Source organism: Bombina bombina, chromosome 6 (genome assembly GCF_027579735.1).
Source record: "Bombina bombina isolate aBomBom1 chromosome 6, aBomBom1.pri, whole genome shotgun sequence".
Classification (NCBI taxonomy): domain Eukaryota; kingdom Metazoa; phylum Chordata; class Amphibia; order Anura; family Bombinatoridae; genus Bombina; species Bombina bombina.
The window spans coordinates 557,613,011-557,633,068 of record NC_069504.1 but is presented as its reverse complement, the minus strand read 5'-3'; the positions used below and the strand labels follow the sequence as shown (position 1 = coordinate 557,633,068).

Genomic DNA, 20,058 nt, shown 5'->3' with positions numbered 1-20,058 from the left:
ATCAGGCAGGCAGGGGTTAACCAGAAGGATTTGTCAAACAAGCAAAGTCCAGCAATGAGTAATCAGGCAGTTTGGGGTTAAACAGTAGAATGGTCTAGCAAGCAAAGTTCCAGCAGCGTGAAATCAGGCAGTTTGGGGTTAAACAGTAGAATGGTCAAACAAGCAAAGTTCCAGCAGCGTGTAATCAGGCAGATTGGGGTTAAACAGTAGAATGGTCAGACAAGCAAAGTCCAGCAACGTGTAATCAGGCAGTTTGGGGTTAAACAGTAGAATGGTCAAACAAGCAAAGTTCCAGCAGCGTGTAATCAGGCAGTATGGGGTTAAACAGTAGAATGGTCCAAACAAGCAATAGTCCAGATAACAGGAATCAGGCAGGAAGGGTTAAGCGGGTTAGGAGTTAAACAAGCCAGCAATTCTTGATTCAAACAAGTAATCCAAAAGTTACTTACAAGCCAGGAATAGAACAAACAGGCCCCGAGGTTAGGAGACGCCGGAATAAGAAGGCCCAATGACGTCAGCAGAAGGGGCCGAGGGGAACAGGGTTACATAGCAACCAAGAAAGCGCTACCTCGCTGTCAAAGAGAAAAGGAAGCGATCAGCAGCTGAGCTGAGCGATCGCGACAGTAATGCTGAAATTATACTCATCATTTTATATCTGCTTCAGCAATGGTAAATTCATATCTTAAGCCCCCAGAAAAGAATGCTTACGTTGGGAAGGCTACTTATGAATGATTATAGGCTCTAATTTACACAGAAACAAGTAAGTGAGGGTGCTAAGATAGCTAAAGATAACAATAACTACTCATGTGAGTTATATAACAATTTATTAAAAAATTCTAACAGTTATTCTAACAATATATAAAAAACCTGGGACGTCTCCCTTAGCCGTAAATAATACATATAAAAATGCAGTGCATAAGATGAAAAATGTACCAGTTATTATATAATATGACAATACAATGTAAGCTAAACAATTCCCAGATATAAAGTATCAGATGTGCCAAACAATAGTAGCTATTCAGTAAAAAAAAAAAATAGAGAGAGAGCTACATGGTAAACATAAAAATTTCAAAGTGCTGATTGCAAGTTCCTCTTTAAATCATAGTCTCTGAGGCATATACCACCAATCTTGTGATTTGTAAACAAAAGTCAGTACCTCTCTTGGCAGTTTGTTCCTGAATCCTACTGTGAGTAAATACCTTCCAGGCGGTTTCGATCCCTCTTAGTTAGATTGCCGATACAGTCTCTGTAAAAAAACAAAGGTACCCCTTTGGCTCTTAGCTCGCACAGAAGTGTGATCCGCTGTTTCCTCAAGAGGAGTCTTGCACAGGTGAGTTCACTCCACGTGACCGATGGCGCCTGACATCACGGGTGATACAATTAGCGACGTAGTAGGCGTTGGTTGACTGAGCTATCAAAGACTAATGGTGTACTTTTACTCCTACACTTAGGGCTCTGCATGCAGGATAGGCCTTGTGGATAGCTGTGTTTTTCGGCTATAGTATAGCTGGATGATGATAACAAAGTCTTTAGTAGATAACACGAGTTAAAACAAGTAAGGATAAAACAAATAATTGTGTTATCACACAATGCTGGATGCCACAAATACGACACATTTCGCCCTTATCAGGCTTTATCAAGGTGTTAGTGGCAAGTGTAAAGCTTCCTTTAAATGGTTCTCTTGGTTGTTATTGGTGAAGGGGTGATTGGTGGATTTTTCAATTTCTCAGAGTAAAGGTGGTATTGACATTTCTTAATTTAAGGTGGTAAACATAGGACATACTATGACACATTGTAGATACTCTGGGAATTAGATATGCCTAGCAAGTCTTTGGATAGCATCCAAAAGTAAAGCAAATATATTACCTACTATAAGATACAGTATCTCAGATATTAAAGGGCCATAATACCCAAATGTTTAAACACTTGAAAGTGATGCAGCATAGCTGTAAAAAGCTGACTAGAAAATATCTCCTGAACATCTCTATGTAAAAAAGAAAGATATTTTACCTCAAAAGTTCCTCAGTAGCCACCTCCCATTGTAAAGGATTTCTAAGCAGCATTTTAGTGTGTCTGTCCTGGGACATCTGAAGGGATGAGCATCGTGCACTCTCATATTATTTCACCAATCAGGTAAAGGAAGCTTACTATGAAATCTCATGAGAGTTAAGTCAAATCTCATGAGATCACAGTAAGAGTTCATGACCTCAGCACTGCTGATGCTGATTGGCTGCTGTTCATTTCTTCATTTTTTTTTATTTTTACCTGCAGCTGGGAGCAGGTGAGTATAACTTTTTACACAGAACTTACTCTGCTGAGCTGAGGAAATTGTGAGGTAAAATATCTTCCTTTTTTACATAGAGATGCTCAGGTGATATTTTCCTGTCAGCTTTTTATAGTTATACTGCATCAGTTTCAAGTGATTTAGCATATGAGTATTATGTCCCTTTAAGTGATACACTGAGGATACCTATAGAATCCATAAAACCTGAGATAGAATTCAGTTAATAAAAGAAAGTGTGACATATTTATATACACATACAGACAAAGGTACAAAATTCATAAAAAATAGTGTAAAAAAGAGAAGGAAAATCCTTTAAAGCGAAATATTATTTATTGTGTATATTATTTAAAAAGAAAAGGTGAGAGGTCTAATTCAGAGTTAAGATCCCTAGGGAACAGAGTATCAAATACATAGATTAACTCTGTCTCCTTAATAAGAAGTGGCTTTTCTATATTCCCTCCCCTCCACTGACCTTTAACCCTATGAATACCCCAATATCGAATATCTTTAGTGCTACCCTGGTGTACTTCTTTAAAATGTTTATATAAATGTGTATCCTCTTTATTCTTTTCTATACTCCACAGGTGTTCCCTTATACGTTCTCGGAGACATCTTTTGGTCTCTCCAATATAAAATAAATTACAAGTGCACTTTAAAACATAAATTACATTTTTCTGTGTGCATCTGATTATTTCTTTTATAGTGTATTCTTAATCAGAATTATTTATTCTTATGTTCTTAATCTTAAAACTGTGTTTGCAGGCCTTACAGGTGTAGCAAGAGTAAAAAACAAGCTATTTTATTTCCATCTGTATCTACTTGTATCTTCATCTTAACTTGGCTTTTTAACTCACTCGGGGCCAGTATGGTTTTCAAATTTTTTGCTTTTTTAAAAACAAAATTAGGATTTGATGGTAATTTCTCTCCTATAATGGTATCTTCCTTAAGCAAATGCCAGTGCTTATTAATGATCTTTTTAATAGTGACAAAATCAGCACTATAGTCAGTTATAAATGGCACCTTAATTGTGTCTGTATCATCTTTATCCTTAATTTTGTATTTCAGATGGGTTTCCCTCTCCATTTTTGGATTTCATTATGACTTTATTAATGTGTCCTTCATCATAGCCTCTTACATTAAATTTATTTGCTAATATAGTTACTTGACTCTCAAAATCCTCTATTTTAGAACAGTTTTTACGTATTAAGCTCTGGCCAACTGGAATATTATCCTTCCATGCCTCTAAATGACAACTGTCAGCTTGTATAAAGTTGTTGCATTCCACTTTTTTAAAACATGTTTAAGTCTCCAATCTTTTATTAAACACCATTATCTCAAGATCCAAAAATATAGCCTGGTCCTTACTATGACTACAAGTAAAATGAAGCCCATAATAATTTTTATTCGTGCTCTCAAACATTTGTATGAGTTCATGTTCAGGCCCCTTCCAGACCATTAGTAGATCATCTATATAGCGCTTATAGAGTACAGAGAGATCAGGAAATGAAACAAACACATACAAAAATAATTCTCACTAGTATTAAATATATATTGGAACACAATTATTTCTCATTCAATAAGAAATTCTTACAGATAGAGGGGACCGCTATGGGTACGAGGTTTGCACCGAGCTATGCCAACCTTTTTATGGGTGTCTGGGAAGAAGCTTTTCTCAGAGATGGCGGCTACGGTGCAAACCTTGTACTCTATAAGCGCTATATAGATGATCTACTAATGGTCTGGAAGGGGCTGAACATGAACTCATACAAATGTTTGAGAGCACGAATAAAAATGATTATGGACTTCATTTTACTTGTTGTCATAGTAAGGACCAGGCTATATTTTTGGATCTTGAGATAATGGTGATTGATAAAAGATTGGAGACTTAAACATATTTTAAAAAAGTGGATTGCAACAACTTTATACAAGCTGATAGTTATTTAAAGGCATGGAAGGATAATATTCCAGTTGGCCAGAGCTTACGCATACGTAAAAACTGTTCTAGAATAGAAGATTTTGAGAGTCAAGTAACTATATTAGCAGATAAATTTAATGTAAGAGGCTATGATGGACACATTAATAAAGCCATAATGAAAACCAAAAATGGAGAGGGAAACCCATCTGAAATACAAAATTAAGGATAAAGATGATACAGACACAATTAAGGTGCCATTTATAACTGACTATAGTGCTGATTTTGTCACTATTAAAAAGATCATTAATAAGCACTGGCATTTGCTTAAGGAAGATACCATTATAGGAGAGAAATTACCATCAAATCCTAATTTTGTTTTTAAAAAAGCAAAAAATTTGAAAACCATACTGGCCCCGAGTGAGTTAAAAAGCAAAGTTAAGACGAAGATACAAGTAGATAGAGATGTAAATAAAATAGCTGTTTTTTTTACCCATCCTACACCTGTAAGGCCTGCAAACACAGTTATAAGAATAAATAATTCTGAGGAAGAATACACTAAATTTCATTTATGTTTTAAAGTGCACTTTATTTTATATTGGAGAGACCAAAATATATCTCTGAGAACGTATAAGGGAACACCTGTGGCGTATAGAAAAGAATAAAGATGATACACATTTATATAAACATTTTAAAAAAAGTACACCAGGGTAGCACTAAAGATATTCAATATTGGGGTACTCATAGGGTTAAAGGTCACTGGAGGGGAGGGAATATAGAAAAGCCACTTCTTATTAAGGAGACAGAGTTAATCTATACATTTGATACTCTGTTCCCTAGGGGTCTAAATTCTGAATTAAACCTCTCACCTTTTCTTTTTGAATAATATACACAATTAATAATATTTTGCTTTAAAGGATATTCCTTCTCTTTTTTTACACTATTTTTATGAATTTTGTACCTTTGTCTGTATGTGTATATAAATATGTCACACTTTCTTTTATTCCCAAAGTATCTACAATGTGTCATAGTATGTCCTATGTTTACCACCTTAAATTAAGAAATGTCAATGGGGGGTAGTTATCAACGTGTCTATTTTACCTGTCTTTGCCGCCCAATACGCCCGCCTAAGCTCGCCTCACATCGCCGCTGCGGACCTGCAAAAATTCGCCTAAGTTATCAAAAAAGCTGTCAAAAATCCGCGCACCAAGTACGGGGCGATGAGCAGCGGACTGTGAGAGTTATCACTCATCCGATCTCGCTGCTCTTCGGCTTTTTTACAGCTTTCTTGCTAGCCTGTCACTAAGCACCCACACTAACTACACTGTTCTACCCCCTATACCGGCGCCCCCGGAGCCCCCCGCAACTAAATAAAGTTACTAACCCCTAAACCGCCGCTACTAGACCCCGCCGCAACTCTTATAAATGTATTAACCCCTAAACCGCCGCTCCTAGACCCTGCCGCAACTCTTATAAATGTATTAATCCCTTCACTGCCACTCCCGGACACTGCTGCCACCTACATTATACCTAGTAACCCCTATCCTGCCCCCCCCTATACTGTCGCCCTCTATAATAAAGTTATTAACCCCTATCCTGCTGATCCCGCACCTCGCCGCAACTAAATAAATAGTTTAACCCCTAAACCGCCGCTCCCTGACCCCGCCGCAACCTATATTAAATTTATTAACCCCTATCCTGCCCCCCCTACACCGTCGCCACCTATAATAAATTTATTAACCCCTATCCTGCCCCCCACTACACCGCCGCCACTGTAATAAAATTATTAACCCCTAAACCTAAGTCTAACACTAACCCTAACACCCCCCCTAACTTAAATATTAATTAAATAAATCTAAATAATATTTCTATTATGAACTAAATTAATCCTATTTAAAACTAAATACTTACCTTTAAAATAAACCCTAATATAGCTACAATATAAATAATAATTATATTGTAGCTATCTTAGGATTTATTTTTATTTTACAGGCAAATTTCAATTTATTTTAACTAGGTACAATAGCTATTAAATAGTTATTAACTATTTAATACCTACCTAGCTAAAATAAAGAGAAATTTACCTGTAAAATAAAAACTAACCTAAGTTACAATTAAACCTAACACTACACTATCATTAAATTAATTAAATAAATTACCTACAAATAACTACAATATAAGTTACAAACATTTTAAAAATATTAAAACAATTTTACTTACACCTAATTTAAGCCCCCTAATAAAATAACAAACCCCCCCAAAATAAAAAAATGCCCTACCCTATTCTAAATTAAAAAAGTTCAAAGCTCTTTTACCTTACCAGCCCTTAAAAGGGCCATTTGTGGGGCATGCCCCAAAGAATTCAGCTCTTTTGCCTGTAAAAGAAAAATAAACCCCCCCCCCCCAACATTAAAACCCACCACCCACATACCCCTAATATAACCCAAACCCCCCTTAAAATAACCTAACACTAATCCCCTGAAGATCATCCTACCTTGAGTCGTCTTCACTCAGCCGAGCAGCGATGGAACCGAAAAGGAGACCCGGAGCGGCAGAAGTTATCCTCCATGCGGCGCTGAAGAAATCTTCCAACCGATGAAGTGATCCTCCAAGCGGCGCTGAAGTCTTCCATCCGGGCGATGTCATCTTCCAAGAGGCACTGAAGAAGTCTTCTATCCGGGCGATGTCCTCTTCCACGCGGGGTCTTCAATCTTCATCCCGCCGACGCGGAACATCCTTCTTTCCCGACGGACTACCGACGAATCAAGGCTCCTTTAAGGGACGTCATCCAAGATGGCGTCCCTTCAATTCCGATTGGCTGATAGAATCCTATCGGAATTAAGGTAGGAAAAATCTGATTGGCTGATTGAATCAGCCAATCAGATTCAAGTTCAATCCGATTGGCTGATCCAATCAGCCAATCAGATTGAGCTTGCATTCTATTGGCTGTTCTGATCAGCCAATAGAATGTGAGCTCAATCTGATTGGCTGATTGGATCAGCCAATCGGATTGAACTTGAATATGATTGGCTGATTCAATCAGCCAATCAGATTTTTCCTACCTTAATTCCGATTGGCTGATAGAATCCTATCAGCCAATCGGAATTGAAGGGACGCCATCTTGGATGACGTCCCTTAAAGGAGCCTTCATTCATCGGTAGTCCGTCGGGAAAGAAGGATGTTCCGCGTCGGCGGGATGAAGATTGAAGACCCCGCTTGGAAGATGACATCGCCCGGATAGAAGACTTCTTCAGTGCCTCTTGGAAGATGACATCGCCCGGATGGAAGACTTCAGCGCCTCTTGGAAGATGACATCGGCTGGATGGAAGACTTCTTCAGCGCCGCTTGGAGGATCACTTCATCGGATGGAAGATTTCTTCAGCGCCGCTTGGAGGATAACTTCTGCCGCTCCGGGTCTCCTCTTCGGTTCCATCGCTGCTCGGCTGAGTGAAGACAACTCAAGGTAGGATGATCTTCAGGGGATTAGTGTTAGGTTATTTTAAGGGGGGTTTGGGTTAGATTAGGGGTATGTGGGTGGTGGGTTTTAATGTTGGGGGGGGAGTTGTATTTTTCTTTTACAGGCAAAAGAGCTGAATTCTTTGGGGCATGTCCCACAAATGGCCCTTTTAAGGGCTGGTAAGGTAAAAGAGCTTTGAACTTTTTAAATTTAGAATAGGGTAGGGCATTTTTTATTTTGGGGGGGTTTGTTATTTTATTAGGGGGCTTAGATTAGGTGTAAGTAGCTTAAAATTGTTGTAATATTTTTTAAATGTTTGTAACCTATTTTTTTTATTTTTTGTAATTTAGCTTTTTTTTGTTTTTGTACTTTAGTTAGTTTATGTAATTGTATTTAATTGTAGTTATTTGTAGTTAATTTATTTAATTAATTTAATGATAGTGTAGTGTTAGGTTTAATTGTAACTTAGGTTAGGATTTATTTTACAGGTAATTTTGTATTTCTTTTAGCTAGGTAGTTGTTAAATAGTTAATAACTATTTAATAACTATTCTAACTAGCTAAAATAAATACAAAGTTACCTGTAAAATAAATATAATTCCTAAAATAGCTACAATGTAATTATTAATTACATTGTAGCTATCTTAGGGTTTATTTTACAGGTAAGTATTTAGTTTTAAATAGGAATAATTTATTAAAGTATAGTGTAGTGTTAGGTGTAATTGTAACTTAGGTTAGTTTTTATTTTACAGGTAAATTTCTCTTTATTTTAGCTAGGTAGGTATTAAATAGTTAATAACTATTTAATAGCTATTGTACCTAGTTAAAATAAATTGAAAGATGCCTGTAAAATAAAAATAAATCCTAAGATAGCTACAGTATAATTATTATTTATATTTTAGCTATATTAGGGTTTATTTTAAAGGTAAGTATTTAGTTTTAAATAGGATTAATTTAGTTCATAATAGAAATATTATTTAGATTTATTTAATTAATATTTAAGTTAGGGGGGTGTTAGGGTTAGTGTTAGACTTAGGTTTAGGGGTTAATAAATTTATTACAGTGGCGGCGGTGTAGTGGGGGGCAGGATATGGGTTAAAGGGACAGTACACTGTAAAATTGTTCTTCCATAAATGTATTTTAAATGACTTGTTATACCAACTGCAGAGTATAAAATATTTGAGAAATTGCATTTTCGGGTTTATTTGTGTATCTGAATTAGCTGGTTTTGTGCTTTTAACCCACAGCCTATTACAATGGGTTGAGCTTCAGGTAATATCAGATCTCATTATGTTATCACTTTCATGTACATAGACTTGCTTCCTTATCTTATATTTGTCTGGAACACCAAGGCTCAATACTTAGAGAGAACAATGGAAAATTATCATTTTATTACTTAACTATCATGCCCCCCACCGAGAATGTAATCTCTTCTGCTGGCTGTGTTTACTTAGGCTTGTCAATAGCGTATACGCCAGTATCAAAACTTTCAGTATAGGTTGGGAAACCACAAGCTAAATCAGCTATTTCAAATGCTGAAATATGAGTAAAGGAGCTACTTGCAACCAATTTAATACACTCTAGCAGTTTAAAAGGATCATTGGGAATAATTTAAAGGGGAAAAAGTTTTTGAGTGAACTGTCCCTTTAATAAATGTATTATAGGTGGCGACGGTGTAGGGGGGGCAGATTAGGGGTTAATAAATTTAATATAGGTTGCGGCAGGGTCCGGGAGCGGCGGTTTAGGGGTTAATACATATATTATAGTTGCGGTGGGCTCCGGGAGCGGCGGTTTAGGGGTTAATACATATATTATAGTTGCGGTGGGCTCCGGGAGCGGCGGTTTAGGGGTTAATACATATATTATAGTTGCGGTGGGCTCCGGGAGCGGCGGTTTAGGGGTTAATACATATATTATAGTTGCGGTGGGCTCTGGGAGCGGCGGTTTAGGGGTTAATAAGTATAGAGTAGCTTGCGGTGGGCTCCGGGAGCGGCGGTTTAGGTGGTAATAACTTTATTTAGTTGCGGCGGTGTAGGGGGGACAGATTAGTGGTGTTTAGACTCGGGGTACATGTTAGGGTGTTAGGTGTAGACATCTCCCATAGGAATCAATGGGATGTCTGGCAGCAGTGAACTTGTACTTTCGCTATGGTCAGACTCCCATTGATTCCTATGGGATCCGCCGCCTCCAGGGTGGCGGTTTGAAAACCAGGTACGCTGGGCCGTAAAAGTGCCGAGCGTACCTGCTAGTTTTTTGATAACTAGCAAAAGTAGTCAGATTGTGCCGTACTTGTGTGCGGAACATCTGGAGTGACGTAAGAATCGATCTGTGTCGGACTGAGTCCGGCGGATCGAAGTTTACGTCACAAAATTCTACTTTTGCCGGTCTCTAGCCTTTGATAACTAAGGCGAATCAGCCTCGCCACAAATACGCTGCGGAATTCCAGCGTATTTGAGGTTGACGGCTTGATAACTAGGCCCCAATACCACCACCAATCACCTCTCCACCAATAACAACCAAGAGAACCATTTAAAAGGAAGCTTTACACTTGCAATTAGCACCTTGATAAAGCCCTGATAAGGGTGAAACGTGTCATATGTGTGGCATCCAGCATTGTGTTGATGACACAATTTGTTTTATCCTTACTTGTTTTAACCTGGGTTATCTACTAAAGACTTTATTATCATCCAGCTATACTATAGCCGAAAAACACAACTATCCACGAGGCCTATCCTGGGTGCAAAGCACTAAGTGCAGGAGTAAAAGTACACCATTATTATTTGATAGCTCACAGTCGGCCAACGTCTACTACATCGCTAATTGTGAGTATCACCCGTGACGTCAGATGTCATTGGTCACATGGGGTGAACTCACTTGTGCAAGACTCCTCTCGAGGAAACAGCGGATCACACTTCTGTGCGAGCTAAGAGCCAAATACACTCCAGAAATCACATGAGAACAACAGGAGCACAGGTATCTTTGTTTTTTTACAGAGACTGTATCGGCAATCTAACTAAGAGGGATCGAAACCGTCTGGAAGGTATTTACTCACAGTAGGATTCAGGAACCAACTGCCAAGAGAGGTACTGACTTTTGTTTACAAATCACAAGATTGGTGGTATACGCCTCAGAGACTATGATTTAAAAAAGAACTTGCAATCGGCACTTTAAAATTTTTATGTTTACCACGTAGCTCTCTCTATATATATTTTTTGACTGAATAGCTACTATTGTTTGGCACATCTGATACTTTATATCTGGGAATTGTTTAGCTTACATCGTATTGTCATATTATATAATAACCGGTTCCTTTTCATCCCATGCACTGCATTTTTATATGTTTTATTTACGGCTAAGGGAGATGTCCCAGGTTTTTTATATATTGTTAGAATAACTGTTAGAATTTTTTAATAAATTGTTATATAACTCACATGAGTAGTTGTTGCTATCTTTAACTATCTTAGCGCCCACACTTAATTGTTTCTGTGTAAATTCTAGCTCTTTAACAACTTGAAGGAGTTGTTTACAGTGAGGAGTGTAATATCATTTGTCCTAGTGCAACACTATCTTTTTATAGGCTCCTAATGCTTCATCACTCCTCCTACCATAACGTGCAAAGTTTAACTCCTAAGCTGGTGTGCAGTGCAAACCTATTGCATGCTTCTAGCTTCTTGGTTTGGTATCTTATGTTACCAACATATGCATCCATCACATGCATGTGACTTTTTTTTCTCATTCACTTAAAAGTGTTGTTTTTTTGGGGGGAGGGGGGTGTTTTTTTTTTGTTGTTGTTGAGAAAAATGTGTGTTTTTTAAAGAAGGTTAAAATTTTGTTGCCACCTGCCCATTTTAAGTGACATGTGAGGTAATAATATAAGAATGTTTACAATAAAGATGTGGGTTAAACATTGATATAAATTGGTATCCTTATTAAAAAATATTACGGATTTAGATCTGCAGTGCTTCCAGTGTTTAAGGGTTTTAACTAACATTTTGTTTTTAATAATAAACACTGTTCAATTTATTTTCGAACCTTTAAATCACAGGGTACACAATTTGCTCTGTCTAGAAAGCTAGTTTCTCTAACCTGATAAATGTATATATTTTACTTCTTTTATTTGCAGAGTTTGAATCCTAAATGGAATGAGGAGATTTTGTTTCGTGTGAGTATTCTATATGATGATGTATTAAAGGAACAAAAAACGTAAATTTGAAATGTACAGTAGTGTATTTAATTTTACTAGGGTCATTTTTTTCCTAATACTTTTGTTTTGCAAAACTGGTTGTATTGCTCTTTCTCTGATAAAATGTATGAGCGTGTGGCTTACTTGGTATATGCAGGTAAGTGGTGTGCATGTGCATCCGACTCATCCGTGTTATCCATGGCCAGCGTGAGTCCTGGTGTCATAAGCATTTTGAGAATGCATATTATAAGGCATGAACACTGCTTACATGTGTATGCTCGAGGAACTAAAGTATTTTTGCAAAGTTTATTTAAAAAAATTCTAATAGTCAAATTTGAAATACACTTTAAAGAAATTAAGTTGGACAACATTTTTTTCTTGTTTGCATCTAAGACTATGTTTAATGTTTTATAGATTCGGATAGAGCATGTAATTTTTTTAAAAACCGTTTAATTTACTTCCGTTATTAGAGTGTATACAATACTTTATATGTACTCTTCCTGAGTCACCAGCTCCTACTGATCACTGTATATATACACTTTGTAATTGGCTGATGGGTATAAAGTGATACAGGAGCCAGGGGAAAAGGAAATAACAATGAAATTTGTCAGAAGAAAAATCTACTACTCATTGGAAATTCAGACTGAGTTATTCCATTGTATGTTTTATTATGAAATTATATTGTATTTAATCGTCCTTTTAAATTTACATGATTCAGCACTGATGGAAGCAGTGTTTGTAATACATATAGTTCTCAAGACTGTGCGCTCATGAAAGAAGCTAGGTTTTAACAAAGGATACCAAAAGAACAAAGCAAATGTAATACTAGTAAATACAAAGTTTTATTTTTAATTGTATGCTTTGTCTGAATCATAGAAGTTTTATTGTGTCTTTAATGTCCTTTTAAAGCTTTATGCTACTTGATACTTTTGGTATAACCACTTTAGATATCCATTATTACTATGTAGACTACATTGACCTCATTTTGAAACACTGTCATCAGAAGTCATAAGACCTTACCCCTACCATTTTCTACATCCTACTAAAACTCACACATATCTAGCACATCGGTTTACTCTGTTTTTAGATATTACCATTCGTGCTTCCAGAGAAGATAACTTTATTGCTATGACCACCAAATATCTGTCTAAGCTTTTATCTCTTTTCTCATAGCACCAGTTGTAACCTTTCTTACCTATGCATCAATTATAGCATCCCACCATCCCTGGTATATCATCTACCCCTTTCTTATTGATATAGATACCTCATATTCGTGTACTATTTCGACCCCACACCTCAACCGTATGGATCTACTCCTTCTCACCCATACTTGCCTACCTTTCTGCCCATTTGCACCAAATATGTTTATTTTACTGAGGCACTGCTTTCTGTGGGCTGCAAGGGAACACACTGCTATTGGGGGAATATTCTATTATTGCCATACCCAACAGAGAGAATGTATCTGTATTTCTATACCCAACAGAGAGAATGTATCTATATCAGTGGCATATTTAGGTTTTGTGCTGCCCTAGGCACTTAAAATTCTGCTGCCCCCCCCCCCCCAAGTTTTTAGGCCTTTTTCCCCTAAATATTTTTTTGGGTCAGTGTGTAAAAGGTTTTATTTCTTTCATGTAATTAGCAAGAGTCCATGAGCTAGTGACGTATGGGATATACATTCCTACCAGGAGGGGCAAAGTTTCCCAAACCTCAAAATGCCTATAAATACACCCCTCACCACACCCACAATTCAGTTTTACAAACTTTGCCTCCGATGGAGGTGGTGAAGTAAGTTTGTGCTAGATTCTACGTTGATATGCGCTCCGCAGCAAGTTGGAGCCCGGTTTTCCTCTCAGCGTGCAGTGAATGTCAGAGGGATGTGAGGAGAGTATTGCCTATTTGAATGCAGTGATCTCCTTCTACGGGGTCTATTTCATAGGTTCTCTGTTATCGGTCGTAGAGATTCATCTCTTACCTCCCTTTTCAGATCGACGATATACTCTTATATATACCATTACCTCTGCTGATTCTCGTTTCAGTACTGGTTTGGCTATCTGCTATATGTAGATGAGTGTCCTGGGGTAAGTAAGTCTTATTTTCTGTGACACTCCTAGCTATGGTTGGGCACTTTGTTTATAAAGTTCTAAATATATGTATTCAAACATTTATTTGCCTTGACTCAGAATGTTCAACTTTCCTTATTTTCAGACAGTCAGTTTCATATTTGGGATAATGCATTTTAATTTAACATTTTTTCTTACCTTAAAATTTGACTTTTTCCCTGTGGGCTGTTAGGCTCGCGGGGGCTGAAAATGCTTCATTTTATTGCGTCATTCTTGGCGCAAACTTTTTTGGCGCAAAAATTCTATTTCCGTTTCCGGCGTCATACGTGTCGCCGGAAGTTGCGTCATTTTTTGACGTTATTTTGCGCCAAAAATGTCGGCGTTCCGGATGTGGCATCATTTTTGGCGCCAGAAAGCATTTAGGCGCCAAATAATGTGGGCGTCTTATTTGGCGCGAAAAAATATGGGCGTCGCTTTTGTCTCCACATTATTTAAGTCTCATTTTTTATTGCTTCTGGTTGCTAGAAGCTTGTTCTTGGCATTTTTTCCCATTCCTGAAACTGTCATTTAAGGAATTTGATCAATTTTGCTTTATATATATGTTGTTTTTTCTCTTACATATTGCAAGATGTCTCACGTTGCATCTGAGTCAGAAGATACTACAGGAAAATCGCTGTCAAGTGCTGAATCTACCAAAGCTAAGTGTATCTGCTGTAAACTTTTGGTAGCTTGGCCTAGCTACAGCTCCAAGAATTTTTACAAAGGTTCTCGGTGCCCTGCTGTCTGTAATCAGAGAACAGGGTATTGTGGTATTTCCTTATTTGGACGATATCTTGGTACTTGCTCAGTCTTTACATTTAGCAGAATCTCATACGAATCGACTTGTGTTGTTTCTTCAAGATCATGGTTGGAGGATCAATTTACCAAAAAGTTCTTTGATTCCTCAGACAAGGGTAACCTTTCTGGGTTTCCAGATGGATTCAGTGTCCATGACTCTGTCTTTAACAGACAAGAGACGTCTAAAGTTGATTACAGCTTGTCGAAACCTTCAGTCACAATCATTCCCTTCGGTAGCCTTATGCATGGAAATTCTAGGTCTTATGACTGCTGCATCGGACGCGATCCCCTTTGCTCGTTTTCACATGCGACCTCTTCAGCTCTGTATGCTGAAGCAATGGTGCAAGGATTACACGAAGATATCTCAATTAATATCTTTAAAACCGATTGTTCGACACTCTCTAACATGGTGGACAGATCACCATCGTTTAATTCAGGGGGCTTCTTTTGTGCTTCCGACCTGGACTGTAATTTCAACAGATGCAAGTCTCACAGGTTGGGGAGCTGTGTGGGGATCTCTGACGGCACAAGGAGTTTGGGAATCTCAGGAGGTGAGATTACCGATCAATATTTTGGAACTCCGTGCAATTTTCAGAGCTCTTCAGTTTTGGCCTCTTCTGAAGAGAGAATCGTTCATTTGTTTTCAGACAGACAATGTCACAACTGTGGCATACATCAATCATCAAGGAGGGACTCACAGTCCTCTGGCTATGAAAGAAGTATCTCGAATTTTGGTTTGGGCGGAATCCAGCTCCTGTCTAATCTCGTTCATATCCCAGGTGTAGACAATTGGGAAGCGGATTATCTCAGTCGCCAAACGTTGCATCCGGGTGAATGGTCTCTTCACCCAGAGGTATTTCTTCAGATTGTTCAAATGTGGGAACTTCCAGAAATAGATCTGATGGCGTCCCATCTAAACAAGAAACTTCCCAGGTATCTGTCCAGATCCCGGGATCCTCAGGCGGAGGCAGTGGATGCATTATCACTTCCTTGGAAGTATCATCCTGTCTATATCTTTCCGCCTCTAGTTCTTCTTCCAAGAGTAATCTCCAAGATTCTGAAGGAATGCTCGTTTGTTCTGCTGGTAGCTCCGGCATGGCCTCACAGGTTTTGGTAGGCGGATCTTGTCCGGATGGCCTCTTGCCAACTGTGGACTCTTCCGTTACGACCAGACCTTCTGTCACAAGGTCCTTTTTTCCATCAGGATCTGAAATCCTTAAATTTAAAGGTATGGAGATTGAACTCTTGATTCTTGGTCAAAGAGGTTTCTCTGACTCTGTGATTAATACTATGTTACAGGCTCGTAAATCTGTATCTCGTGAGATATATTATAGAGTCTGGAAGACTTATATTTCTTGGTGTCTTTCTCATCATTTTTCCTGGCATTCTTTTAGAATACCGAGAATTTTACAATTTCTTCAGGATGGTTTAGATAAGGGTTTGTCCGCAAGTTCTTTGAAAGGACAAATCTCTGCTCTTTCTGTTCTTTTTCACAGAAAGATTGCTATTCTTCCTGATATTCATTGTTTTGTACAAGCTTTGGTTCGTATAAAACCTGTCATTAAGTCAATTTCTCCTCCTTGGAGTTTGAATTTGGTTCTGGGGGCTCTTCAAGCTCCTCCGTTTGAACCTATGCATTCATTGGACATTAAATTACTTTCTTGGAAAGTTTTGTTCCTTTTGGCCATCTCTTCTGCCAGAAGAGTTTCTGAATTATCTGCTCTTTCTTGTGAGTCTCCTTTTCTGATTTTTCATCAGGATAAGGCGGTGTTGCGAACTTCTTTTGAATTTTTACCTAAAGTTGTGAATTCCAACAACATTAGTAGAGAAATTGTGGTTCCTTCATTATGTCCTAATCCTAAGAATTCTAAGGAGAAATCGTTGCATTCTTTGGATGTTGTTAGAGCTTTGAAATATTATGTTGAAGCTACGAAATCTTTCCGTAAGACTTCTAGTCTATTTGTTATCTTTTCCGGTTCTAGAAAAGGCCAGAAAGCTTCTGCCATTTCTTTGGCATCTTGGTTGAAATCTTTAATTCATCTTGCCTATGTTGAGTCGGGTAAAACTCCGCCTCAGAGAATTACAGCTCATTCTACTAGGTCAGTTTCTACTTCCTGGGCGTTTAGGAATGAATCTTCGGTTGACCAGATCTGCAAAGCAGCAACTTGGTCCTCTTTGCATACTTTTACTAAATTCTACCATTTTGATGTATTTTCTTCTTCTGAAGCAGTTTTTGGTAGAAAAGTACTTCAGGCAGCGGTTTCAGTTTGAATCTTCTGCTTATGTTTTTCGTTAAACTTTATTTTGGGTGTGGATTATTTTCAGCAGGAATTGGCTGTCTTTATTTTATCCCTCCCTCTCTAGTGACTCTTGTGTGGAAAGATCCACATCTTGGGTAGTCATTATCCCATACGTCACTAGCTCATGGACTCTTGCTAATTACATGAAAGAAAACATAATTTATGTAAGAACTTACCTGATAAATTCATTTCTTTCATATTAGCAAGAGTCCATGAGGCCCGCCCTTTTTTTGTGGTGGTTATGATTTTGTATAAAGCACAATTATTCCAATTCCTTATTTTATATGCTTTCGCACTTTTTTATCACCCCACTTCTTGGCTATTCGTTAAACTGAATTGTGGGTGTGGTGAGGGGTGTATTTATAGGCATTTTGAGGTTTGGGAAACTTTGCCCCTCCTGGTAGGAATGTATATCCCATACGTCACTAGCTCATGGACTCTTGCTAATATGAAAGAAATGAATTTATCAGGTAAGTTCTTACATAAATTATGTTTTTTTATTTTATTTTTTCATAACAATTCAAAAGAAAATGGGCTAGCACTTGCATACAGGTGGGTTAAATTGTATGCATCTCATACCGTTTTCTCCCTGAGAGAAGGGAGAGAAAAGAAGGGGAGGGGAGAAAAGGGAGGGAAAGTAAAGAAGGGAGGGAGGGAGAGAGAGAGAAGAGAAAAGTGGGGAGGGAGAGGAGAAAATGGAGAGGAAAAGAAAGGAATGAAATAAGGAGTTGAGAGAAAGAAGTGAGGGAGGGAAAGAAGGGATGGAAAGAAAGAAGGGAGGGAGTGAGTTGAGGGAGGAAGGGAGGGAAAAAGGGAAAAAATGGAGAGAAGAAGAGAGGGAAAGAAGAAAAACTTTGAAACAATCACTGCCCTTTACATGCAACAACATACAGTAATTACCATTATTCAAGTAATGAAAAGTGTCCGTTTCCTATTTACTCCATGGGTTCATGAAGACAGAGAAAGCTATCTATTAGTAGCTAACATATATTAGCACTGAGAGTTTAGGATTAGACATCACAAGCTGATCTAAGCAGTGCACAGACGCATCCAGTCTGTTAGCTGCTAAGACCTGCAATAAGCACTACGCTCGCAGACCCACCACAGCTGACAAGGGGAGGCAGCATATTGGCACAAGGTCTTCTCCTCCAGCCTCACCTTGTAAGCATATCCTCGGGCAAGATTCTCACCAAGAACGCTTCCACTTCAAAAATGCCGGCGGCTCTAAATGAAGCAATGGTTTAAAGGAGCACTGCCTGTGAAGAGTGACTAAAAGCCTGCAGTTTATTGGACACTGTGCTGGCTTTTAGAGAGAGGATAGGGCAGATGTGCTGCCCCTCCCAAATCTGCCCTAGGCATCGGCCTTGTTGGTCTAGGCCATAATACGCCCCTGATCTGTATGATTGATTGCTGCCAAAAATGTGTGCTGCCTTGCACCTCACACTTCAATCTGCATAGCTAATTAGGATAATTTGGATAGAGAACCTGTCTTTTATCACAATAGGGATAATCATGGGCAGGAAGAACAAAAATATTAAGATTGCATCCCTGTGTGGTTGCATTGTTATTTGTCCTATGCAAATGATGCACTTCCTCAGAGATAATTATTCCCATCCTTATTAGTTTATATAGTGTTATTAATTTTACAATTACCATGATTGATTATTTTTTTGCTTGTTTTTTAATGTTTTTTACAATTTGGTTAATTAAAAGTGGGAACAAAAAATGAGCAGTTTTTATTAAATATAAAAATGGAATAATGGAAAATTTATGGTGGTGCGCCTATGGTTTTGGAGTGTCCTTAAAGGGCCATGATACCTAAATGTTGAAACACTTGAAAGTGACTTGCTGACTAGAAAAAAGCTGACTAGAAAATATCACCTGAACATCTCTATGTAAAAAGAAAGATATTTTACCTTCAAAATTCCTCGGTAGCCACATCCCATTGTAAAGGACTTCTAAGCAGTAAATCAGTATGTCAGTCCCGGGACAGCTAAGGGAGTGAGCTCTTTCGTGCACACTCATCTTATTTCCCTATTCAGTTTAAGGAAACTTACTATGAAATTTCATGAGAGTTAAGTGAAATCTCATGAGATCACCGTAAAAGAGTTCATGACCTCAGCACTTTTGATGATGATTGGCTGCTGTTCATTTCTTCATTATTTTTTTTACTTGCAGCTGAGTATAACTTTTTACACAGAACTTACTCTGGTGAGCTGAGGAAATCGTGATGTAAAATATCTTCCTTTTTTACATAGAGATGCTCAGGTTAAATTTTCCTTTCAGCTTTTTACAGTTATACTGCATCAGTTTCAAGTGATTTAGCATATGAGTATTATGTCCCTTTAAGTCATGTTTCTCAACTTAAAGGGAAACTGAATCCAAATTTTTTCTTTCATAATTCAGATAGAGCATGCAATTTTAAGCAACTTTCTAATTTACTCCTATTATCAATTTTTCTTCTTTCTCTTGCTATCTTTATTTGAAAATGAAGGCATCTAAGCTTTTTTTTGGTTCAGAACTATTGGACAGCACTTTTTTTTGGTGGATGAATGTATCCACCAATCAGCAAGGACAACCCAGGTTGTTCACCAAAAATGGGCCGGCATCTAAACTTACATTCTTGCATTTCAAATAAAGATACCAATAGAATGAAGGCAATTTGATGATAGGTGTAAAATAGAAAGTTGCTTAAAATTTCATGCGCTATCCGAATCACAAAAGAAAAATTTTGGGTTCAGTGTCCCTTTTAAAGGGACCCTTAACACCTGACTTCTAATAATCCTTAAAACCTACTTTTTCTTATTAATAAAAATAAAGTAATCACTGCTGTCTATTTTATCTGTTCCTCTTAGCCCAAACTTTTGAAGGAGATTGTTTTGAAATACAGTGTTGATCCAGTGCTTGATTTCCTATGTAAGCTGCCATATTGTAGCGTGCGTTACAGGGGCACAGTAGTCACATGGTCATGATGCAGTCATGTGACACACACACACCATATTGTCTATACATATACAATACTTAGA

The 20,058-nt window shown here is 37.9% G+C and overlaps 1 protein-coding gene across 1 annotated transcript in view; it reads left to right on the top strand.

Moving 5' to 3' along the window:
- Nucleotides 1–20,058, top strand: part of NEDD4 (NEDD4 E3 ubiquitin protein ligase) — a 430,182-nt gene that overhangs the window by 135,726 nt on the left and 274,398 nt on the right. The window contains exon 4 of the mRNA XM_053717506.1: nucleotides 11,776–11,814. Within this exon, the coding sequence (XP_053573481.1) occupies nucleotides 11,776–11,814 (39 nt within the window). The remainder of the gene's footprint in view (nucleotides 1–11,775; nucleotides 11,815–20,058) is intronic.